The 27284-nt window shown below is 35.3% G+C and overlaps 1 protein-coding gene across 2 annotated transcripts in view; it reads right to left on the minus strand.

Annotated features, from left to right (window-relative positions):
- The window catches only part of DIAPH3 (diaphanous related formin 3), a 495444-nt gene that overhangs the window by 214237 nt on the left and 253923 nt on the right, over positions 1 to 27284 (minus strand). For both annotated transcript variants that reach the window (XM_021929669.2, XM_021929670.2), the window contains one exon: positions 26721 to 26822. In XM_021929669.2, coding sequence (XP_021785361.2) covers positions 26721 to 26822 — 102 coding nt within the window. The remainder of the gene's footprint in view (positions 1 to 26720; positions 26823 to 27284) is intronic.

A 27284-nucleotide genomic window follows, 5' to 3' on the forward strand; every position in this document is an offset into this window, starting at 1 on the left:
TTGCCTGTTCTTGAAATTTATATTAATGAAACTATACGGTAAACAGTTTATATAGCTGGCTTCTTTCACTCAAAAAAAATTGACTTTGAGATTTATACACATGTATAATTCGGTACTTTGCTCCCTTTTATTAACAGATTTCCATGCAAGAACACACCAAAATTTGTGTATCTACTTTCCTGCTGATGGACTTCCCCCTACCCCACCCCAGTTTGGAGCTATGTAGTGGGTTGAGTTGAACAGAGACCCACAAAAGGTATGTCTAAATCCTAACCTCTGGTACCTTGAATGTGATCATATTTGGAAACAGTTTTAGCACACGTAATTAAATTAAGAATCTCAAGATGAAATCATTCTGGATTTAGGGTGAGCCCTAGACTGGAGTGATGCATCTACCCAGAAACGCCAAGGATTGCGCATGGCTTAATGAAGCTAGCAGAGAGGAATGGACCAGATTCTCACTCAGAGCCTCTGGAAGAAAGGAACCCTGCTAACACCTTCATTTATGATTTCTGGACCCCAGAAATGTGAAAGCATAAATCTCCGTTGTTTTAAGCCACTAAGATCATAGACATTTGTGGGGGCAGCCCTAAGAAACTAACACAGGCTATTATTAATACTTTTGTATGAGTGTTTTCATTTCTATTAAATTAGTAAAAAATATAGTACAAATGTATACCTAACCTAAAACATTGCCAAACTGTTTTTACAAAGTAGATTAAATGATTCTATATTCCCTTCACAAATTTACGTTTTATTCTAGCTATCTTTTTTCTTTTCATGTATAGGTCTGTACTCCATTCCTCTAATTATTCAGTGAGGTCTGATGCAGGAGTTGAGATACATTTTGGTCCCTAAGATGTATAGACTTTACAAAATCATTTGATACAAAGAACATCACTGAACATCAAATGATGGTATGTTTGTGGGTCTGTTTCTAACCTTCTAGAAAGCTTATTTCTATATCCTTAAGCAAAAACTTTTACCGTGATGCTATATCAGTAGTTTAGGTCCACCAAGACTGTTCTTCTTTAAAATTGGTTTTCTACATTCTATGTCCTTTGCATGCCATATGAGTTTTAGAAACCATTTGTCAATTTCTATAATAAAACCTGCTGGGATTTTGATTGGGAATGTATGACATTCCTAGGTCATGTGTGGGAGAAACGATATCTTAACAATACCAACTCTTCCAATCTATAAGCATAATATGTATCACCATTTCTTTACAACTTCTTTAATTTTTCTCAGCAATATCTTACAGTTTTCAGTGGAAAATCTGCACATATTTAGTGAAATGTATCCCAAGGTATTTTTAGTTTTTTTATGACATTGTAAATAATACTGTTTTAATTCATTTAAATTTTTGCTGTTTCTAGAAAAAAATAACTATTTTTGGTACGTTGACTGTACTCTATGACCTGCTGAATTCACATGGACAATTAGGTCAGCTGACAAAAAGAAAAAGATGGTATACTTTCTTCTCATATACTCATCTTTTATGTCTTCTTGTTACACAGATTAGTACATTATAATGCTGAAAGGAAGTAATGCAAATAGACACTTTTACCAGGTTCTCTACCATAAAAGACAAGGTATCTAATCATTCACCATTAAGTTGAGTATAACTCCAGGTTTTTCATGGACATCCTTTATCAAAATGAGGAAGTTTGCTTCTATTTCTAGTTTGCTGAGTGTTTTTTCATAAAAAATGACTGAATTCTGTCAAATGCTTCTTATTTTGCATGTATTTAGGTGATTATGATTTTTCTCATAATTACCCGGTTTTTTTAATCTGATAATATGGCTAACTAATTTTGAAATATAAAACCAACCTTGCATTCCTGGGATTAATTCCATGTGGTCATAACACACTCTCCTTACTAAGTTCAGCAATGTTTGATACAGAAATATTTTGTTGACAACTTTTGCATCTATGTTCATATATGATATGAGTTTCTAATTTTGCTGTACTAGATTCCCTTCTTTGATTCCTGATACCAGTAATTTGAGAATTTGGTTCTTTTTCAGTGCTTCATTTTCATTTGGCTCAAAATAATTCTTTCTTTGGCCCACCAGTAATTTTAAATTACGTTATGCCATTTTTGGACTGTGGTAGATGTTCTATTATTGTTGTTGTCTAACTTAATTCTGTTATAGAGAGAAAACATATCTTGCAAGATATCTATATTTTGAAAATTACTGAGGCTTATTTTATATTCCCATATGGTCCACCTTGGTAAACATTTGACATGCGTTTAAAAATAATGTGTATTTTGCAGTTGTTGTAGATAGTGTTCTATAAATATCAGAACAAGTTCGATGATAGAAGTGTCTTGATTTTCCAAGTATTTTACTGATTTTTTGGTATACTTTTTCTAGAATTTATTCAAAGACGAGTGTTAAAGTCTCATTATGAGTGAGAATTTGTATATTTTTCCATTTATTTCTGCCAGGTTTTGCTTCATAAATTCTGATGCTCAATTTTTAGGCATACATATTTAAGATGATTATCTCTTCCTGGCAAGTTATTATTTTTGTTATTGTATACTGATACTTTATTTCTTATAATATAGTTTGCCTTGAAAGATACCTTCTTAGAAACACACATACCCATGATACTTTTCATGTGCTTATTTTATTACTATTTGTTTTCCATGTGTCCTTTCTGCTTTTTTCCCCACTGATATGGTTTGAGTGTTTGTGTCCCATCAAACATAAATGTTGAAAACCTACTCACCAGTGTGATAGGATTATGACATGGGGCCTTTGGGGGTGATTGGATCATGAGGGCAGAGTCCTCATGAATAGGATTAGCACCCTCATAAAAGAGGGTACAGAGAGCTGCCTTGTCCCTCCACCATCTGAGAACACAGATAGAAGGCAATATATATGAATCAGAAATCAGTGGTCCCTCACCAAACATGGAGTCTACCAGCACCCTGATCATGGAAGTCCTGGCTTCCAGAACTGTGAGAAATAAATTTCAGTTGTTTATAATCCATTCAGTTTATAGTATTTTGTTACAGCAGCTAAAATAGACCAAGACAACCTCTTTTATCCCTTTTCTGCTTTGTGTTAGTCAAGCAATTTTTAGTATTCTATTTCGTCTACTGGCTTAACTATACCTCTTTTTATATTTTCTCTGGTTTGTCTAGGATTAATATATCTTAATGTATCAATCTAATTAGAATTACTATTAAGTCAGAATTGTACCTCTTCATATTTCTCATTTTCTACCTTACCCTTCCAGATTTCATATTTCACCCTTTCTGCACAATTCTATTTGTTCTATACCATCGTTTGTGCAATTATATCATATATTTTACACTATGTACATTATAAACCCTGTTTGCAGTATATTTTTTATTACAAATTTTCTTTCAAAAAAGTCATAAGAAAAAAGGTTTCATTTACTATTTCAGGTACTCTTCATTACTTTTTGTAGATCTGAGTTTCCATCTGGCATATTTCCCTGTTACCTGAAGGACAACCTTTAGCATTGTAGGGTAGGTATGACTGTCACAAACTCTTTCAGATTTTATAATACTGAAAATGTCTTCAAGTCACCTTCTGTTTTTTAAAGATATCCATAAAGATAGAGAAGTCCGAGTTTACAGGATATTTTTTAACACCTTTCTGTTGAGCTTCTTGCATTTTAAACACTCTTCTGTTACTTCTGCTGTCTATCACTTCTGTGAAGCCAGCAAAATCTTTTATCTTTGTTTTCCTACATGTACTGTGCCTTTTACCTTTTTCCTCCCCTCAAGATACTTTTATCACTTTCTTTTTCTTTGGTTTTCAGCAATTTTACTAGGCTATGCTATGATATCTTTTTCTCTTTATATTAATCCTGGTTGGGATCTGCTGAGCCTCTTAAACTCTGTTTATGTTTTTCACTGAATGAGACTTTTTTGGCCATTATTTCTTCAAATATTTTGTCAGCCACAATCTCACTCTTTTCTCCTTTGGGGACTCCAATTACAGGTATTTTAGACTGAATGATATCTACCCAATAATACCTGTTATTTATTATTTTATTCAGTCTTCCTTCCTACATAACTAAGAGAAACTAATCACTACAAAACTGCCTTCAAATTTCACTGACTCCTCTGCCTTCTCCAATATACTATTAAACCCACACACTAAAACTTTTAATTTAGTTATTGAGTTTTTCAAGAATTTCTACATAGCAATTTTTCTGAAAGTTTTCATTTCCCTGCAAATATTCCTAATTATGACCATGTTTTTCTTTAATTCTTTGAAGATCATTTGCTTTAGTTCTTTGAACATATTTATAGTATCCATATTTTGTCTTTGCAAGTGAAATCCAAAACCTGGGCCATTTTGGACTTTTTTTTTTCTTGACAATACATCCCATTTTATTATTCTTTAATTTTTATTCAATATTGCATTCAATATTAAATACTTACTTACATATAACCACTCTCAGTTCTGTAATACTGAAACTTTGAAAACTATTTGTTCTTATTTTAGCCATCAAATCAATCACTGGGTGATCACCTTAAGTTGTACAGTTCACTATAAACTTTGTTAGTGTAGCTCTGTGGAAAGTAAGATTTGTTTTCTTAGCCCCTCTTAGTGAAACTCAATCGCCAAACTGTTTTCCCTGGGGAGTTCATCAAGATATGATGTAGGTTTTATTAGCGTGGCTCTAGAGTAGGTCTTTCTTTAGGATGTGGCCCTACTTCCTAAAGCACCAGCTTTTCCTTATTTGACTGAATGCCAAATATGCTAGTGAAGTGTTAAGGTGATCTCTGTAATTTGGCAGAGCCAGAAGTCCAAAGCTGAACCTCTAGTATCTCTGTTCCACTCTCACCCTGTAGCAGCTGCTATCTGACTAGTCTTGCTCAGTGTATGAACACTCCAGCTCCCAGCACAGACACAAGGGAGATACCCACATGGACTACTGGAGTTTCTTTCTGCACAATTTCTTCTCCATTAGTGCTCTGCCTTGTAGATACCAGCTGTTTCACTGCCATAAATTCTGATCTTTGCCTCCTCAGCTCAGAGAACTATATTCTCTGCTAGAACTCAAATCTCTGGATCTAACTGGAAAACTGTCACCAAGCTATAGGCTGAGTATTCACGAAACTTGTAAGTTTCTGTTCTCTCAAGAACTGCAGCTTTTCTCTACTGCTTGTCCACTGTCTGAAAACGGTTGACCTGGATATTTTGTCCAGTTTTATCATTGTTAGCAGTTTATATATGTTTTTTTACATGTATTCCTAAGCATTTTTAAAGTTTTCTGATGTTGATGTCAACATAATTTTTTTACAACTTTTTACTATTTCAGTTTTTAAAATACAAAAAAAATCATGTACCCAAATTAAACATGCTGTCCACATATTGCTCCACTTAATTTATCATATTCTTTCTCTCTCTTCCTCTCCACATATATACATATATGTATGTATGTATGTATGTATGTATGTATGTATGAGGTGCTCTCCACAAGTTTTTCCAATGTTAAATTACTATTTATTTCCTTTATAATTAATAATTTATGGAAGCTGCATTGAGGCTATGTAAATAGTATGTATATAACCTGTTTTCACCAAATTTTCACATTTGTATCAACAGAGATAGCATACTAACTAGAAAAATACAGAATCTACTCAACTTTATTAAAACTGAACTTTATGGACCCTTTCAGAAACAACAGTACCTTCAAGAGCATGACATAAAAGTGCAAATGAACCAGAATATATCTACAATAATTACCCTTTAAGCCACAACTGCAACAAAATTGCCTAACTCTTCAGTAATTTAGTTCCATAAGTCCAGCCTCCCCTTTTCCATTATGTTTCCAAAATAGTCTTACAAGAGTATAGGTAAAGCAAATCTCAAACCTCATAATGAGATTTGAAGAGTACAGAAAAATGATTCTTAGGCACTAGATGAAAGTCAGATCTAAAAGTAACCTTAAAACAATGTTGTTTGCAAAGTGATGAATCATAAGAGACCTTTTTGCTTATAACTACAAAATGCTTTAGGCTGTATTTCAAATGAATGATGCATGGCTAGTATTTAGTATGTGACTATAATGACGTTTTGCTTTGTTTTTCCAAATGAAAGAAATTAAGCAGATTGTGCCATAAAATTTCAACACTACATAGATGGTCTAACTAGAAAGCATCATGTTTCCATATCCAAAAAAAAAAAACAAAAATTATCATCAAAAAAATAAAAACAATCCACAATTCTATGATGAAATAAAATGCCCCCACTTTTTAGCAGGAATTTAGTGGTGCAGTGGGGATTTTAGATTTTAAATCACAAATTAGAAAAAGCAGAAACTAAGAAAAGTTCCCAAGACATACTTTGAATTAGCCATCAATTCAAGTTCCTGCTTAAATATTCTAGGTAATTTTTTACCTCAAAGTTAATCTTCAGCCATTAAAAATAAATTGTGAAAGCACTGAAACACAGAAACCACTGCTCAAAGCAACTTTAAGTACAGTAGGCACCTACAGCAAACGGAAACACAAGAGTGAGTGCCACCATAAGTAATGAAGCATGGCCTTAGTGTCAAAAAAAACCATGGTTCATAGCTGAGCTGTAATAGTTACCGGTTGAGAACACAGGTTAAAAAGTTGCCTCATCTATGTAATGGTAATGCCTATTTCTGGGGTTATATGAAAATGAGATTTAACTTTACTCATTCATTTGTGTATCAAATATTTATTGAACCCTTATTTATGTGTCAAACACTGATTTAGGCCCTGAAGATTCATATTAAACAAACAAACAAGCAACAACAACAAAAAAACAAGAACCTGGTACACATGGAATATACCATAAGCAAGCAGAGAGAGAAGGGGAGAAAAAGAGAGAGAAAAACCACAAACAAATCAGATCATTTTAAACAAAAATAAATGCTATAAATAAATGACAAATAGGGTAACATAGATAGAGAATGATGGGTGCAGCATCTTTATAATGAAAACTTCTATAAGGAAGTGGCATTTGGGCCCTAGAGGAAACAGCAAGAAAAAACCTAAAACGAGAACAAGAAAATGTACATAGCTGAAACAGTGGAAAAGGACAAGGGTAGTAAAAGTTGGGATTACAGAAACAGAGACTACATTATCTTAGAAATTATCATGAAACTGGACCCCATTAGAAGGGTCAAAGAAAAAAACTGAAAGAATTCATTGGCACTAAAAGAAATGTTAAAGGCATTTCTTCAGGAAGAAAGGAAGTGATTTAGGATAGAAGTCTAGATTTATACAATGATATGAATAACACTGGAAATGGCATATAGGTAAGTAGATATAAAAGACTTTTTTTAAATAAAAAGACTTAAAATTTCTTTCAAAAATAAATACTCCAAGTCCTAAAGCACCAATAATATAGCAAAACAAAGAATAAGAGTGAATAAGTCAAAAAAGATAACACAGACTCATTAAAAATACTCAATCCAAAAGAAAGTAGAAAAACAGTAGCAAAGAATAGATGAGATAAATAGAAAAGAAATAGTAAGATGCTAGATTTAAACCCTGCCATATGAATAACCAGATTAAATTAAAATGGTCTAAACATTTCAATTAAAAGGCAGAAATGGTCAGATTGGATTAAAAAGCAAAACTCAATAGACTGTCTATAAAAACTGTAGGTTAAAAGGAAAAGGACTGAAAAAGACATAGCATGCTATCAGTAATCAAAATAAAGCTGAAGTGGCTATATTAAGATAACACAAAGTAAGCTTCAGAAACCGTTAGAGTATTTGAAGCTTGTGAATGACATAAAATCTCATTTAATTTTATAACAGGAGTCAGTAGCTGCTATGTGAAAATAGTATATTCAAAACATGAAGCACAGGTCCTGAAACACAGTAAATAATAAATGGCAAATACAAAAATATATATGGCATGATGAACCGCCATAGCATCATCAACTCTAACATTACATCTTTTCTCAACAATATTGTTCTAAGATTAATAACCAGATTTTATTCTACTTTAAATTTGGCTTTCCATTGCCATTTCATTAACATTTACGAAACAAACACACTACAAGCATGGCAACCCCTGCCGTACTTTCAGAATTTTATTTAACAAAAGAGGGATTATGAGAATTCATTAAAATACTACAAATGTGATACTTACATTCTACAGTCACTTGGCTAAATCCTCTGAACTTGCAAGTGGTTAATTAACTACATGTTCAAGATTGATCATGGACCAGGTAAAGGTCAGTTAGTCACAGAGTAAAAGGGAAAGCTGGAGCTGGGGAGGTAGGATCCAAACAAAAAACAATGCAGTCAGATCCCTGAATGCAATTCCAGCCAGCTAATGGTTTTATATCTATCTTTAAAAGCGGACATCACCAGTAGACATTCAAATTTTTGATGGTCTTTTAGGGAGGCAGGGTCAGGGGTAGAGATACACACAGTGTGACACAGGAAAAGCCCTCTATGTTGCAGATTAGTTTATTAAAAAATAATGAACAAGAGAATCTTTTTCTGTGATATTTGCTAACCAGCTCATATTTTGAACAATAACTCTGCCCACATACTCTTAAATGACTAATTCCTTGCCTTAAGTTTAATCTATGCGACTTTACAAATTCTTGTTTTTCACTGATGCCAGAATACTAATAACTAAAGTATTTCTCTATATTCCAAACATAAACCCATTAAGAACTACAGCTTTCTGTGTTAGTATTGATTGCATGCAGTTTTTATTCTTTGTTTCCATGTTAGGACAAGTAAAATTCATTCAGGGACTTCTAAAAATAAATTGGTGGCCTTTCAATAATTCATCTGGTATTTGGGTTATGCTTTACTTCAAGCCTTTGATTTGGTGGGTGCATTTTGGGAGCATTCAGATCAAATCACTGTGATACATTTTTTTTTCCAGGCAACTCCTCTGCCCTTCAATAATAAAGTATGCCCGTTGTTATTGTCTAAGGATGTCAGAAGGGCCAGGTCTGTGATCTGCAATTTAAGCAGAATGGGAGATACTAAAATGTGGGAAGACAAAGGAAAACCTATTGAAGATGAGACATCAGGTGGCATTCAGGTGATGGACATAATAAAGGATGAGGCTATAATTAAGACTCGTGGGCATAAAAAAATAGGCAGAAACCTGCATTTTAGGAAGTACAGGTTGAGGAAACAGTGGTCTCTAACTGTTACGAGAGATCATTAGTGAGGCCAGCAGTCAAAATCACGGATAATTCCAAAGGAAGTGGTAATAAGAATTCAGTAAGAAGTAAGGAGCTAACCATAGCAGACACAGTCCCCCCCAAGGGGGAAAAAAAAAAAGAGAGAGAGAGAGAGAGAAGAAAAGAAGCCCCCCCCGACCCACCCAAAAGCACATAAAGTAATAGAATGATAATAGAACAGACAATTGAGCAGTAAAGAACTCCTGTAAATGAACTGCAAATCACTAAATAAAGATTGTCATGAAGCTAACTGAACTAGTTCTCTCTTAATTACATTAAAAATATAAAATGCTTTTGGAAATTCTGGGTCAGAACTTAGGAAAAACAAATACAGTGTCAAGGAAACTTATAATAATATAAAGCTGCTGGAACCTTAAATCTTTTCAGAACACACTAGCATTCAAGTGATCAGAATGATTTAGGCACTTTACTGTGGCTAGTGATTCCAAGGGGAGCTACTTAAAAAGGAAACATTGATAAAATATGGTAGAAAGACTCTATTTGTCCACAACATAAAACTTCAGTAACACCACATAGTTTACTATAAGAAGATGACACATAATGCTACAAGGAACAAAATATTGACAGAATAAAAACTGACCTAATGACAGTTTCAGCATAAAGCCACAAACTGAGAACCCTTAAACAAATTAAAATTTATATTACTAAGTCTTGACTATTTAATGCATAAATGTAAGTCAATATACTGTAAGTGGGACAGTATAAATACAAAAAAGGATTTTCCTAACATATAACAATTTTAACAAATTCCTAGATTTTCCCTGCAGAAGGAATTTGGACAAACATAGTAAGTCAAATGATTTGGTAGTGGTGATGCTGGTGGCATATAAGTTAGTGCTAGTGTTTCACTAAACGGGAAAAAATCACTTTGGCTATTTGGTATCTGCTCTTCTAAATAACTGTAATATCTGGACATGGATATAAAATTGGCATCCTTGGAAAACAAAGAAAAATAGGAGTAATGGAAAATAGCAGACTTGCAGGATAGGAAACTTGACCCAATGTTAAAGGAAAAAAAACAAAACAAAACGACAAAACACATTTATCTTGTAGAAAGAGCCAAGTTTGGTATGGAAGACAAGGACGTCTAATGATGCATATAATTTAATACAAAATAAAAATATAAGAAAAGCAAAAAAGGGAAGAAAAATCAACTCAGACAAAGATTATAATTAACCAAATACACATGGGGCCAAAACACCACCACCCTTTGTCCCAGTAGCCACAACGTGAACGAAGTTAAATAAAACTTCTAAAAGTTGATTCTGAGTATCTCAGAGAAATTTTCAAGTGCTTGGCCTCGGAGTGCCAGTTTCCTTGTTAAGCTGGGGACAGAAAATGGAGAAAGTCAGTGGTCAGGGAAGAGAAGTCGGTGGTCAGGCCACAAGAATAATGAGCCAGACGAGGTAGTCGACATTCTAGAAGTGTACACACTCACTGGGCTCTTTAAGGATGGGCAGGGCATTCCTCTCCCATTTGGGTCTTTTATTTCTGAAGACAGAAAATAGGGACGAGACCAATCCTAAACAAAAACATAAGTAAGTTAAACTCTATTTTTAAAAACCTTTCCCTTTGCATTCATTTACCTTTTTCCCACCTCCTGTGTACCTAATCCTTTACCAAATATATCAAGAACTCTGTGCCTAAAAAAAACACAGTGTGGTAGAAGCAAAATGAAATATGGAAATGTAAGTTTAGAAATCCTCAGTTTCAATTTTTCTCTTTTGCTTATGGCATGTTGAGGGAGTCTTGGATAAGTAGTGTATTCTATATGAGTTTCTGTTCCTGTAACCCTGAGGAGTTATTATAAAGAATATATAATATACATGTATATAAGCATACTTTGTGAACTGTAAATCACTAAATAAACTTCATATAACTGCTATGTAATTTCTTGTCTGCTCTATAGTGGCTCATTTGATGCGATATTATGCCATTAACCTGAAACTCCAAAACTGACCTCTCTCCCCACTCCCTTTATCCAAACCATCATCTTTTGAGTATCATAAGTCACAGATACCATATTTTAAAAATTAATCAGACTAAAGGAATGTAGAGTAAGATTTTAATCTCCTCTAGGTATCCTAAAGCATTATATGATTTACAAACAGAAGGCTGATCTGATGTTTTATAGTATCTCAGATAGTTACATGAACTGCAGTATATTTGGTGGGGGAGGAAGGGTCGGGGAGGAGGGCAGTCCTTGAACATACTTCCATAACAACTACTAGTCTGTTATTATATACAACTCATTGATTTTAATTTCAGGGGATTCCGAGAAATCCAGGATATCTAGTCAGAGAGTTAGAAGTAAAATGCATTTAAAGGCTCATATTTCTAGCCCCAACATGTGCAACTAATATCAGAAGAGAAGCTTATTCTAATTACTGTTTTTGTAATTTAGATTATACTCTTGAAACCCATTCTGTTGAAAAGCAAATAAATAACCCAGCACTGTGTCTCAATATGAGATCTGGAAGTCACAATAATTGATCACACTGAAATGCTCATCAGTTAGTATCTACCTTTATGTCAACCCCTATATGGCATCCCCTTTGCTACTTTTCACTGAAATCAATTGTGTCTGCTTGAAAGCCAAAGTACAGAAAGTCTGGAAGGTAAAAATTGCTCAAAAAGAGTTATTAAAAAAATTATATGTGTTTCATAAAATCATTGAGAAAGAAGAGGGTATCAAAAGAAGACAGAGTACAGGAGAGCATCTGAGTAAGACTCTTATTCAAGTGTTAGAAGATAAGGGAAAAGAGCCAGGGAGGAGTCAGGCATTAAAAGCACAAGGGAGCCAGAAGAGAGAACAAAAAGTAGATAAAACTAATAGGGTGAAATGCTGACCAGAGGTCAAGAGCACACAAAATGAGAAATGAAAGGACCTAAGCTGAATCTGGAATTATGAGGTTGTCTATATCACAAAGAGAATAACTCTACAACAGTGATGGGAACAAAAGCATATATATATAACATGCTAAAGAATCGTAGAATAGTGAGAGAGAAAATTCTAACTCTAAAGTGGAATATGGTTCTTAAAGAAAATGGGTGCTGGCCGGGCACAGTGGCTCATGCCTGTAATCCCAGCACTTTGGGAGGCTGAGGCAGGTGGATCACGAGGTCAGGAGTTCAAGACCAGCCTGGCTAACATGGTGAAACCCTGTCTCTACTAAAAATACAAAAATTAGCTGGGCATGGTTGTGTGTACCATAATTGCAGCTGCTCGTGAGGTTGAGGCAGGAGAATCATTTGGACCCAAGAGGCGGAGGTTACAGTGAGCCAAGACCATGTCATTGCATTCCAGCCTGGGCAACAGAGCAAGACTCCATCTCAAAAAAAAAGAGAAATAAAAATAAAAATAAACGAAAGTGGGTGCTGAACTAGATCACAACAGATGAGAAGAAAAACCTGCAAAATAAAAATAAGAGAATGAAGGCTGGGCATATTGGCTCACGCCTATAATCCCAGCACTTTGGGAGGCTGAGGCAGGTAGATCACTTGAGGTCAGGAGTTCGAGACTAGCCTGGTCAACGTGTTGAAACTCTGTCTCTACTAAAAATAGAAAAAAATTAGCCAGGCATGGTGGCACATGCCTGTAATCCTAGTTACTCAGGAGGCTGAGGCAGGAGAATCATTTGAACCTGGGGAGGTGGAGGTTGCAGTGACCTGAGATTGCGCCACTGCACTCCAGCCTGGGTGACAGAGTGAGACTCCACCTCAAAAAAAAAAAAAAAAAAAAGAAAAAGAAAAAGAGAATGATGATAGCAGCTAACATAATTGGGCATTTGCTATTCACCATACACGATGCACATGCATGCTCTCCTAACTGCACCACAACTCTGAGACAGGTTCTGTATTCATGCATATTTTATAAATAAAGGAAACAAAATTGAGAGGTAGTATGAAATTCGTACAAAGTTTCATAACTAGATGTAGTAAATTCAGAATACAAACCCAAGTCTTCATAATCAGATTAGAAACACAAAGAAGGACAGTTGAAGGTATCTGGAATACTAAGACAAAGTTGTTTTAACTCAGATTCAAGTCTCAATACTACGAACATATTGCCAGGCAAGCCTCAATAAGCCAAGAGCTAAATGATTTTAGTTTTTCATATTTAAAATAAATAGAGCATCTGAGGGAAATTTACTTATTCATTCATCAATATTTATTGTATAATACCAGATATTGTTTGAGGCATTAGGAATTCACCAGTGATTACCTGAGAGAATATTCCTACCACCATAGATACTTATGGCAGGCTAACTAGGTTAGCGGACAGAGCATAATACAGTAAATGAAAGCTGATGAGTACTAGTGAGAAAAATAATGCAGTGAAGAGGTGTAATGGTTAATACTGAGTGTCAACTTGATTGGATTGAATGACGCAAAGCATTGTTCCTGGGTATATCTTGAGAGTGTTGCCAAAGGAGAAGATTAACATTTGAGTAGGTGGACTAGGAGAGGCAGACCCACCCTCAATCTGGGTGGACACAATCTAATCAGCTGCTAGCATGGCTAGGATAAAAGTAGGCAGAGGAACATTGAAAGACTAGACTGACTAAGTCTTCTGGTCTCCATCTTTCTCCTGTGCTGGATGCTTTCTGCCCTCGAACATCAGACTCCAAGTTCTTCAGCTATTGGACTCTTGCACCTGCACCAGAGGTTTGCCAGGGGCTCTCGGGCTTTGGTCACAGACTAAAGGCTGCAGTGCCAGCTTCCCTATTTTTGAGGCTTTGGGACTCCCACTGGCTTCCTTGCTCCTCAGCTTGCAGATAGCCTATTGTGGGACTTCACCTTGTGATCTGGTGAGTCAAAACTCCTTAATAAACTCCCTTTCATATATACATCTATTCTATTACTTCTGTGCCTGTAGAGAACCCTGACTAATACAAGAGGAAAAGAAGTATTCTGAGCAACTGATAATGCAATTTCAGAGAAGATGCTTTGAGAAGACTTCCACAAAGGACCTACGAAGAAAGACCAGAAAGAAATGAGAGAACAAGCCATTTGAATAACTGAAGGAGGCAAGGTATAAGTCAGAAATTCTCAAGAATGTGACTGGCATGTTTAGGAAACAGTATAGAAGCCATATGATTAAAATTGCCTTAGCCAAGGGGAATGGTAGAAGATGAAGTAAGAAATACCAAGTCAGGGACAAATTATGTAGAGCCTTGTAGACTACTACAAGAATTTTGGACTTTCCTCTGAGATGGGAAGTCATTGTAGGGTAATAGGTAAAACAGAACATTATGTGACTGAAGTCGTTGGCTGTTGTGTTAATGATAGACTGTGTTAAATATAACTTGAGATGCTATATCAAATTCTTTCACAAATTTTACATGCATGTGATACAAAACACAAGCAAAATTTTGTACCTTTTACCATCAATTAAAAAGAAGAGAGATCAATATAAGTCACAGTTGAAATTTCAAACTTTTTGAGAAACTCACCAGTATTAGCAGCTCAAGGGAATAGCATATTATTCTGATCATGCTGTGTTTTTATTAGTTCTAATAAATTAAAGAATTGCAGAGTTATTTAATATAGCTGACATTCTACTAATTTCAAGGGAACAAGAGTAACAAAAGCTCATAAGAGAATTCATTCAGAGCTCAATTCCACTTATCCTCCCACTCTACAGAGAACACAATTGGCAGCATGTGAGTGATTTTTCCCTGTAACGTCAGGATTTGATATTACTATTTTGATGGAGATTTGAACTAAATGAACTCAATCCCTTGATTAAATGAGAGTTATTTTATCAAGGAATATGCCTGCACACTTCTGGCATTTTAACTTTGTCTTAGTTCATAATATAGGAACTATATATTTATTATCATGATGTATTAGAGATTATTCCATTTTCTTCCATATGAGAGCAAGGTCTGGAGGCAAAAGCAGTTTTTTTTTTTTTCTTTCACTGCACAGAAACACATTCTCATGACCACTAGCTTCTTTCTAAATGTCCCTGATGAATTATATACCCTACAAATGCCAAATATCACTCTCACCCCAACTTATGGTTAGTTTTTGAAACAAACTGCAATAGTGTCATATTATAAAATCAACTTGTAGAATTCCCTAGATAAGGGCTTGCAATTGTCCTTTGAGAGGTGGTAACCAGCAGCAAAAACAAACAAAACCTTGCTGATGGTGTGTCCCTCTCCAGAGAGAAGACTGAGAAAAACAGTAAGGTTTGCATATTTCACCTTGCCTTTCACTGCCTCTTGCGTTACATTTCTAATTCACTCCCTCAGTGATCTCATCCACTCCTATAGCTTTGTATGTGACCCGTATGCTACCAGCTTCCAAATTTATACCTTCATCCCTGAACTCCCAGCTTATACCCCCAAATGCATACTTCATATGTCCACTTAGAGGTCAACAGTTATTTTCCCTTCCATAATCTGCTTCTCTTTCGAGACTTTCCTTCATCTCTATAAAACTCTTATCTAATTCTACAGCCTAAGAACCGTGGAGTTATTCATGATTCCTCCTATATCCCAAATCCAATCTGTCGGAAACTCTACTTCCCTCTTTCAAAATCATCCAGAATCTACTTCTCACCAATGACACTGCTGCCAAGTCTGTCAAGCTACCACTAATTCACACATTAATAATGAGATCATTGAAATAGCATGTTAACCAGTCACTGGCTTTAATTATATTCCTCACCTCACCCTACTATCTGCTTCTCCATATAGCTACAAGCATAACACTTCTATGGCATCAGTCTGATCATTTCACCCCTTTGTTTATAACTCACTAACAGCTTCCTTAGAATAAAAGCTTTCTTAGAATAAAATCCATGATTCTCACACTATGGCTGCAAGGTCACGCATGATCAAGGCCCTGGTGGCCTCTGTATACCATCTCCCACCATCTCCCTAGTTTCCTCTGCCACAGCCACTGGCCTCACATAGCCAAACTCACTTATCCCTCAAGGCCTTGGTGTTTGTGGTCTCTTCTGTCTATAACATGCTTCCTTGAGATATCCACACCTCTAACTAAAGCCACTCAGCCTTCTGCTCAACTCTTACCTCTTCCCAAAGTCCTTCCTAACCATGCAAATTGCACACACAAACACACTCATCCTACCACTTCCTGCAGAGCATTCACTACTATCTGATATTACATTATTATTTATGCATATATTATTACCATCTCCAATGAAAATATAAGACAAATAAGGTCTAAGAGAAGGATCTTCACATTAAACTCAGAGTCTGCAGCAATACCTAGCACACAGTAGGTGTTCAATATGTATTTGTCAAAGGATGAACAAATTATTGCTGAATCAAGGAGACAAAGTAATCAAAGAAAATTTATCAGACAATGGTATAGTCTACCAATACAAACTCAAAGTTTAAGTTCATCCAACAAAATCCAAGTCCCTGAAACATCCTAAGACTGAAACATACACTACTGGAATAGTTGCTACCAGGAGGCATTTCCCCAGAATCACCTAATGAGAGTGCAAATAAAAATGTACAAGGTTCTTCAGTATACCCAACCTATCAGCAGTAAAAGCAATGTTAAGTTTCACCATTAAAAAGCCTCTAATTTTCCATGAATGTCAGTATATTTGGTTAAATCAATGAATTGATTACACATTATTCTGGACTGTTAAACACATAAAGAAAAAATGTGTATGGTTGATATGGTTTGGATTTGAGCCTCCACCCAAATCCCAAGTCAAATTGTAATTCCTAATGAGGTGAGGCCTAGTGGGAGGTGACTGGATCATGGGGGCAGATTTCACCCTTTGGTGCTGTTCTTATGATAAGAGTTCTCAGGAGATCCAGCTGTTTAAAAGTGTGTTGCACCTCCCTCCCACCATCCTCCTGCTCTGGCCATGTAAGACACGCCTGCTTCCCCTACACCTTCCACCACGATCATAAGTTTCCTGAGGCTTTCCCAGAAGCTGATGTTGCCATGCTTCCTGTACAGCTTGCAGAACTGTAAACCAATTAAACTATTTTATTTATAAATTACCCAGTGCCAGGTATTTCTTTATAGTCCTAGCACTTTGGGAGGCCAAGGCAGGCAGATCCCTTGAGGTCAGGAGTTCAAGACAAGCCTGGCCAACTTGGTGAAACTCCATCGCTACTAAAAATTCAATAAATTTAGCCAAGCACGGTGGCACACACCTGTAATCCTAGCTACTCGGGTGGCTGAGGCATGGGAATCGCTTGAACCAGGGAGGCGCAGGTTGCAGTGAGCCAAGATCATGCCACTGCACTCCAGCCCGGGCAACGAAGTGAAATTGTCTTCAAAAAATAAAAGTAAAAATAAAGTGACAAAAATAACTGAAAACAATGACTGAATGCTTATGATTTTAAGAGATGCATACCTCTAAGATTTAAAATAGCTAAAAATATAGTTATGAAATAATAGTCTATTATTTCAAACAAATGTTCTCACTGTGTAATGAAAGATTCCCAGACGAGATTACCAAATGGCTGTCTAAAGCATCATGGAACTTGAAGGACCTTGGACAACTGGACAAAGCAGTAGCAGTGGATGAAAGGAACTTCTCTTTTCCAGGAAGAGAAGACGGTAGATTCTGCCAACTTCAGACTGGCACAATTTATGTAATTGACAGACAAGATCAAAGATGAATTATTAGAGAAAAGGCAGTAGTAATTACAAGAAACTAAAATAGGTTCTTGAAAAAAATTATATCAGAGTAACTGTTTGCCTTTTGTTAGGAGATTGAACTCTGGGAAACATGACTGATTTTGTATCTGGACATTTGCAAAGCCTTGAAATATTCAACACCTAAGGAATGCAAGAAAGACCTGGAGATATTTAGTCTGGGAAAGCGTTGGTTTGGTGGAGATATCCTTTCACCTATCTTGGTTAATGTTTTTTGTAAGTGTTTCAGTAAGCCATGATTCTTATACCAAATCACAATTTCCTCAACATCTGTTATGAAATAAAAGCACTAAGTACTAAAACAAGTATTTGTATAGAGTGCCATGAGTAGTCACACTCAAAACAACATGGCTTTCTGAGGTAAAGATCAGGAACACGCTCCATCTAAGGTGTTGTACTAGACAAACCTACAAGTTAAATGGCAAGATCACTTAGGGTTTAAGTTCTGTTCTTTAAAACAAAAAAAAAAAAGGTTAATTATGCACCAAGTTATTGATTTCTTGGTCTACTTTTGAATTAACCCATTTTCACTCATAGAGAAATCATCTACAGATTCATTTTTAACAAAAATATCAAAAATATTCAACATGATTTTTAAAAACACTGTTTTCATTTTATTGTTCTTGCTATATTTTTTCAATCCTTTCTGTTCAACACTTCCTTATTTCTTACATTCACTTAACCTATATGTATATATTATGTGGCACTATGTGCCAGCAGATGTGCCACGTGCTGTGAATAGAAAGATGAGCACAATACACTCTAGCCTGTCAAAAAGTTCAGAGAACAAATGAAGACTGTGACTTGTAAAATCACACTTATATTCCAGTATAATGCAAGCTATTTAGAGATATGTACAGGGTTCTGTGGTAACAAAGAGGAAAGATACTGAATTTTGTATAGAATGAAGTGTTAGGGAAAGCTCCCCAAAGAGGCTTCCTCAAAGGGGAAAGAAGGGAAAGAAGGGAAAGGCGGAATATTGACAGGCTTGAGCATGATGGTTTCAGAGCTCAACAAATTGTCTAGCAATGATGAGGCAGAGAGAAAAAAGTAAGATAGGAGGTAGAAGGTGAATGGCAGGAACTGCTTCATTTAAAGACGTAATGCCGGGTGGAAAGGATGGGATTAGAGATGACCCTGAGGAAATATTTAGGGGTAATGGGTATGTTCATTATCTTGATTGTTGTAATCATTTCATGGATGTTTTCATATGTCAAAATTAATCAACTGCTACACTTTAAATATATGCCATATGTTGTATCAGTTTACCTAAATGATACTTTTTTTAAAAGTTCTAATGCTATTCTAAGAATTTTGGGTATCAGTGTGAAAGTCTCGGGGAGCAACTGAAGGAATTTAGAGTCAGTGAAACTCATTTAGGGGCATTTCATTCTCCATTTTACATCTTTACGAGATCCTCTATTTAATCAAATTAAAGAATTAATCAACTGCTATTTTCCATGCACCTATCATGTACAAAGGACCAATGTGTCCCTAAAAAAAATCACATCTCTATCGTTAAGAGAGTTATACAGATCTTCTTTATTTTAATTCACTTTTAAAACCAAACTTCAAAGATGCAAGATACAGCAGACATCATAAATAAAAGTAAAAAGACAAGTAAGAGGCAGTGAGAAAAACTGCAAATATTTACAAGAGTAGCACTATGGAATATATAAGGAGCTCTTACAAGCTATAAGGCAATAAAATAGGAAAATAAACAATATTAATAGGCAATTCTAAGAAAAAATATAAACAACCAATAAATATATAATAACTGCTTCAATCTCATTTAATAACCAGGAAATATGAAATAAGTAAAATAAAAGTCACCAACCAAAAAAGAAAAACAGTATCAGTGATTATGCAAGGAAAGAATCCTCACTTACATTATTCATAAAAGGGTAAGCTCTGCCAGGAGTGGTGGCTCACGCCCGTAATCCTAGCACTTTGGGAGGCTGAGGCGGGCAGATCATGAGGTCAGGAAATCGAGACCATCCTGGCTAACACGGTGAAACCCCATCTCTACTAAAAATACAAAAAATTAGTTGGGCATGGTGCTGGGCGCCTGTAGTTCCAGCTATTCAGGAGGTTGAGGCAGGAGAATGGCGTGAATCCTGAAGGCGGAGCTTGCAGTGAGCCAAAATCGCACTACTGCACTCCAGCCTGGGTGACAGAGTGAGACTCCATCTCCAAAAAAAAAAAAAACAAAACCAAAAAAAGTATAAGTTCACATGCCTTATTGAAAGACAATTTGACAGTAACTAGCAAGATTAAAAAGGTCTTTCAATTTAGCAATTCAAAGACTAAGTATGATTGTGAGATGATTTACACCTATTCACTCTCAATTTATTTAATACTCAGAACGATACAAAGTAGGTAGGCACTATTATTGTCCCTGTTACAGGCAAAATAATGTCCCTCAAAGATATCCATGTCCTAATACCCGAAACTTTTGAATATGTTACCTTACCTAGCAAAAGGGAATTTGCAGAGGTCATTAAGGATCCTGAGATGGGGAAGATAATCTTGGTTTATCTGGGAAGGCCCAATATAATCACAGGGTCCTTATAAGGGAAGCAGGAGGGTAAGAGAAGGGGTTGTGACGACAAAAATAGAAGTCAGAGCATGCTGAACCATGAGCCAAGGAATGCAAACAGCTTCTCAAAGCTGGAAAAAGCAAGGAAACAAATTTTTCCCTTAGAGTCCTCAGAAGGAATGTACCCAAGTTAAACCATTTTGGACTACTGATGTCCAGAATTGTAAGATCATAAACTTGTGTTGTTTTAAGTCACTAAGTTTGTGGTTAATTGGTTATAGCAGCAACAGGAAACTAAAATAGTCCTACTTCATAAATAAGAAAACGGAGATACGAAAAAATGAGTAACTTCCAAAGATTGTATAGCTAGAAAGTGGTACAGCTAGGATTTAAACCCAGACCATGTGCAATACTAATGCACTGCCTTCAAATACATATATAAAGATGCATACAGAATTATTTTTTTTAAAAACCTAAGGCAGGGAGGGAAACTACAAGTAAGTGTCCTTCATTAAGAAAATGATTAAAAGGAAAAATCATAATACGGGCTATGAAATACAATGCAAGAATTTAAAAACAGTACAACATGAAAAACATTCAAAACATATGACACAGCCAAAAAGTTTCAGAACAATGGATTTTTTTTAATGTTCATATGAACATGAACACATTGGTAAATACATAGAAATGGAATTAGAAGTCCAACAGATTGTTAAAAATGATCATTTGTGTGGAATGAAATGAGGCAGTGGGATACAGTGGATATCTACATTGTATTCGATATTTTTATGTTATTTGAATGTTTTACAACAAGAATATATGATGTATTTTAAAGCAAGGGATTTTTAATGCAGGGAGATACGCATGAACTTCCTACAATATTTTTCATTAAAAAGGCCTCAGCTGCACAAAGTTTAAAAGCCCTGCCCTACAGTGACACCAAATGGTGGTAGATCAAAATACAGCACACAAACAAGACATCTGTTCCATTCAATCTTCCTATGTTTGATTTCTTTGAAGAACAGGAAGCTTAACAGAATTAAATAACGCAGAGACAAATACTCAAAAACCTAGAATTTTTAATCAAAGAAAGTCTAGTACACCAAGCTTCAACTGCAAATTTTTAGGCCTCTTTCCAAACTTCAGCTAATCTTCTGATCCCACTGTATATTTACATAAATCATTTCTCACAGTTAAATCATGCCACTGTGAGCACAGTGATTTTATCTAATAGCTTATTGATCAAAGAAAGCCTACAAATACAAGAAATGTAGTCATACAACTAAAGTCAGGCTCTACTCCACTGGAACCAACCTTTGGTAAGTAGGTAATATTTTGGAAAGATGGACGAGAAGGTGTTGGGTATAAACAGGGATGGAAAGAATCCAAGAAGAGACACAAGCAATGACTCCAATTAATGACAAAGTATATTTTCATTTGTTAATCTAGTGATAGAAAATTAAGCTGAGTAAAAGAGAAGGCTATTGCCTCTCAAATATAAATCAATTTCTCCATAAGAAAATTTTGTCCTGGACTGTCCAGGGAAAAGAATATTTCAAATTAAGCACATTAGTTAGTATTCACTGTCCTCTGCCCAGAACCTAAACAAACAAAAACAGCATGTAAATGGCCTTATTCATTACAAGCCACTACATGAGATAGACCACCTCTCAGTGCACTCCTCTAAAACACCATTTGGCCAGGATCCTTAGTCTTTTAGCATTAAATGAGAGTTATTGGATTTTTGATGTGTTAGTTTTCATATACCAAAATCTCCTAGAAAACATAGGACAAATAAATATATGATCATATACCAAAAAAAAGTCAATAATATAATTAAGCTCTAAGGCCTTGAAATCATATAACTGGATTTCAATCCTAACAGGTACAAGTCAACCTACGACCACATGTCACCAGCACTACTTCACCCCACACATGGATGATCAGTGCTGGAACACCTTGAGAGCTATCCTGATCAAATGAGTGCATGGCCAGTCACAAGAACCACAAGGAGATCAGTTTTAGAAGGTAACTTAAGTTTCTGAATTACTATATAAGTGACAGATGAACGACTAAGAACTGAGTACCACAAAAAGTATCCATGTCTACTACATATACATTGAAGACTCTTAACCAGAAAGAGAGGTAATATCAGCATTAAATAATTTTGCTTCCAATTTCAACAGAGACATAAATATGAACATAAAGTCTATATTACAGAAAACATGAAAAAAAAGAATATTACATGGTTTAGTGGTCAAAAGTTTCAAGGATATACAAGTTAATAGAAATTGACATAATAGTTCCCATAGTAAATTTGTATACCATACTCTATAGGATATAGAGCACCAGAAAACTGTATCTAAGTAATACATGATAAAAGTAAGACATATGGCCGGGCACAGTGGTTCACACCTGTAATCCCAGCACCTTGGGAGACCGAGGTGGGTGGATCACAAGGTCAAGAGATTAAGATCATCCTGGCCAACATAGTGAAACCCCATGTCTACTAAAAATACAAAAAAAATTAGCTGGGCTTGGTGGTGTGCATCTGTAGTTTCAGCTACTAGGGTAGCTGAGGCAGGAGAATCACTTGAACCCAGGAGGCAGAGGTTGCAGTGAGCCAAGATCACACCACTGCACTCCAGCCTGATGACAGAGCTAGACTCCGTATCACAAAAAAAAAAAAAAAAAAAGTAAGACATTTCCAGTATACAAACTATATATGCTAATTGACCTTAATGGACATTGGTTACTAATATTTTAGATGTGTTACTTTTACACCCTGCCTATCAAAAAGAAAATAACATAAATAAACATCAATGTCCCGGTGGAGCTACACCTTATGTTTTTTAACTAATTCTTATGGAGAATTAAAGTTCATTATATAATGCAAGCAACTTGACTGAATTTAATCTACTGTCTCAAGTTTGGGTGACAGTTTAAATAAACACAACCTTTCAGAAAAATTTGTAATTAATGTAAATCAAATTAATGAATTCACATAACTGGATAAAAGAAAACAAACTTAGTGGCAAGTAAAAATTGTAGAATTTTAACTAATTTTTGTTCAAATGAAATTGCTAGAAATCACAACATCAGTCTATGGAACTTAAACATGAAAGAGTTAAGAGTTAATTTTTATTCAGTGAAAAACAAATGAAAAGTCAAGCTTTGGTCCTATTTGGAGCTGGGAAAGCACTAACGTTAACCCAAACTCTTGACTTTTTCTTATTTCTAACTGTGTGATGACTTCTGAGGTAAAAATGATTAGTACATTTCTAACATACTTTAAATCTAGGCTAAATCAAGAAGTAAACATGTTTTTAAGGCAAGGATGTCTTGTAGATATCTGGAGTTTAGTTCACTTCAAGTTAATTGCCCATTTTTTATACAAACACTTCAAAAAGTTTATTACTTTAAAAATGAAATAATATTATGGAAGACTTACAGAAATATATATGGTAATTATAATCAATTTCTTAAAATCATCAAATTACTGTATTACTGATACAATGTTGATAAACTGAAAACACATCATTGTTTAGTAAGTTAGCAAAAGTTTTTAATCTAGAAAGGAGTACAGAAAATTTCAGACATTCCAGACTGTCTAACACTCTTTGTCCAGTTTTTTTTTTTTTTTTGGCGGGGGCGGGGGGTAGTTAATTATCAAGGATTGTTTGGATCTTTAAGCAGGTTTCCAACTTCTTTTTGGAGAGCAGAAGTTGAGAAGTAGTGGGAGCCAAATTGGAAATGGTGAAAAATAGAAATGGAAAAAGGTAAAATCTAAGAACATTACTACTTGACAAAAAATAGAACAAAACAAAAATATTTCATTTTGTTCCTCAACTTTCAGTCTGATTTTTCCACCAATACAATTACCTTTTAAAATATTAGTATCACAGAAACCAGAACTTAAAACAATTTGTTCAAGAGTATATTGTCATAATCAATAGGTGACTAAAGCATTGTTTATACTGCTTATAGAGGATGTTTTTCAACACCATTACTCTTTCCAAATTATATTCCAATGGCACTCAGGTATGACCCAGCATGGAATGTGTAGATTCCAGATCAAGTTTGAGTTGACATGTCCTGAAAGGGAAGTGGTCCATTCCCATCTTAAAATCAAAACTATTACCTTTAGCATTGGTATCTGGGAATACATTTGTTTTAACTGCTGATACCTAAAAGTACACTCTTTGTAAATCAAAGCTCTTTGATGTGAACTCTTAACAAGGCATAACATGGCGATTTTAAGTAAATTGAAAATATCTGCAAATTTGAGCAGTCTTCTTGAATCACTAGAACACAGTAGTTATAAATCTTTACTATAATGATAGGCAACATAAAAAGCTACTTGTGGCCGAGCGCGGTGGCTCAAGCCTGTAATCCCAGCACTTTGGGAGGCCGAGACGGGCGGATCACCAGGTCAGGAGATCGAGACCATCCTGGTTAACATGGTGAAACCCCGTCTCTACTAAAAAATACAAAAAACTAGCCGGGCGACGTGGCGGACGCCTGTAGTCCCAGCTACTCGGGAGGCTGAGGCAGGAGAATGGCGTGAACCTGGGAGGCAGAGCTTGCAGTGAGCTGAGATCTGGCCACTGCACTCCAGCCTGGATGACAGAGCGAGACTCCATCTCAAAAAAAAAAAAAACCTACTTGTTAGATAGGCATTTTCATATAACCCTGCATGGTATCAGATTTAATGTATATGGGAAATATTTCAAAATTGTAATTTAACATATTATTTTAATTCAAGTGTCAAAACATAGGTAAAAACAAACACTCTAAATATTCTGTGGTTAAAATGTAATGCAAATTCTCCCTTATCCACCTATTCTCATATGGAAGACATGGCAAATAGAGTGTCAAATAGACAAACTGACCAGATAATAGAAAAGAAAGCAAGCAAGGAAATACAGAAAAAAGGAGACAGAAAAAGGGCAGGCAGGCAAGAGAATACCCTCAAGAATTGGATTAAAAAGCAAAAACTTTTTTTGTTTTCTTAAAGACAATGAGTTTAAAAGTTTTAGAACAGGCCCGGCAGGGTGGCTCACATCTGTAATCCCAGAACTTTGGGAAGCAGAGGCAGGTGGATCACCTGAGGTCAGGAGTTCGAGATCAGCCTGGCCAATGTGTTGAAACCCTGTCTCTACTAAAAACACAAAAAAATAGCTGTGTGTAGTGGTTGGCGCCTGTAGTCCCAGCTACTCAGGAGGCTGAGGCAGGAGAATCACTTGAACCCGGGATGCGCAGGTTGTGGTGAGTCGAGATCGCATCACTTGCACTCCAGCCTGGGTGATAGAGCAAGATTCTCTCTCAAGTATTAAAAAAAGAAAAATAGACTGTGAATAAGGAAAATCATGCTTTTTCCTTTTGTGTTCTATTTGGAGTTTTTTTTTTTTTTTTAACTTTGGTGGTAGCGAGGAGTAGAGTGTGTTTATGAAGAGATAGGAAGGCATTTAAAAGCAAATGTCTACAACATGCCAAATATGAGGTGCAGGCACAGCTATTAAGTAAATCAACCTGAATTTTTAAAATTCTGTCAAACAAAATTCCTGGAGATTATTAATATAACTGAAGATGAAAGGGGAAAAATAATCTTACTAGAGAAACAACACTATAATATTGTTATAATGACAAAGTGTAACCAACCTAAAAATAATAATTTGACGGTAGGATAAAAAAGCACAGAAAAGAAATCTTGATAAAAATCTTAAAATTTTAAGTTGCAATACAGCTAATATATGCCATTGGAAATTCTTTTTCACCACTTTAGACTCCAGCTTCTATAAATAAAAGGCTGAAACAAGATGATTATCAAGGTACCTCAAAGATTTTCTAAAGTGAATTCATTTTTCATCTTCATTGCTAAGAAAGAGGCAATATTTATAATTTCAGTCTACTATGAGTTGAATTCAAGTAAGTGATCAGAAAGAGAAACTGAAGCTACTCTTGCAATATGTTGGAATACACAGCTCTAGAAAAAATCACAAATATACCTCTCTATTCATAAGAAGTACAGTTTTATTTTACATTTTGACATTAAATAGAGAGCAAAAGAAATTATACATACACTTCTCAAAAGCCCTTTGGACTTCACTTAATGCCAGAGTTTCAATGTATATTTTAAATCAAGATAATTTCACATGAATAACCTTAAGTTAAAAAAAAGTAAGATGGATATGAAATGTAGGTGATTGCTTACATGCTTTTTTACATTTGGCGATATAAAAACACTTGACAGGTTCTCTTGTTTGGCACAGTATAAAAATCCTCTCTGAGACTCGGTACTTACCACGACAGCAAACTGCTCAGGTTCACATAAGTTGTTATATTCACTCTTGAACTGAGACAATGAATTTAATTGCTCTTGATCAGGAAGATGCTTTATTAAGTTCTAAAAATTAAAACCAGAAGGAAAGATCTTCACTAAATGTACTTCTTGAATTTTAAAAATATAATTTAAAAACTACTGAAAGAAAACCAGTGAAGTTAATCTTCAGTTTTATTTCTAGGTAACCTCCCTCCTAGTAAGCCTTAAGGAAAATTCCCTGCATCTTGAAAACAGTCAATTTTCCATTTCTCTATCCTGGAGTTATTATATATTCAAATCAAGCACTACTGAAACTGAATGTTTATTTGATTAGCTATATAATTGAGAAAGAGAACTCAACCTATACCAAAGGAACAGCTTTCTCACCTGGATGAATGTGATCCATTACATTTCAGCTTTAGGGAATTAAATGTCAGAAGTTTCAGGCAAAGCCAAACATATTTTAACACTTCACTCAGGGGTATAAAAGAAATCATCATATTGTTACAAAAAGGCATGGGAAGGGATAGAATAGAAATCAAGGGA

This window comes from Papio anubis, chromosome 15 (assembly GCF_008728515.1).
Source record: "Papio anubis isolate 15944 chromosome 15, Panubis1.0, whole genome shotgun sequence".
Classification (NCBI taxonomy): domain Eukaryota; kingdom Metazoa; phylum Chordata; class Mammalia; order Primates; family Cercopithecidae; genus Papio; species Papio anubis.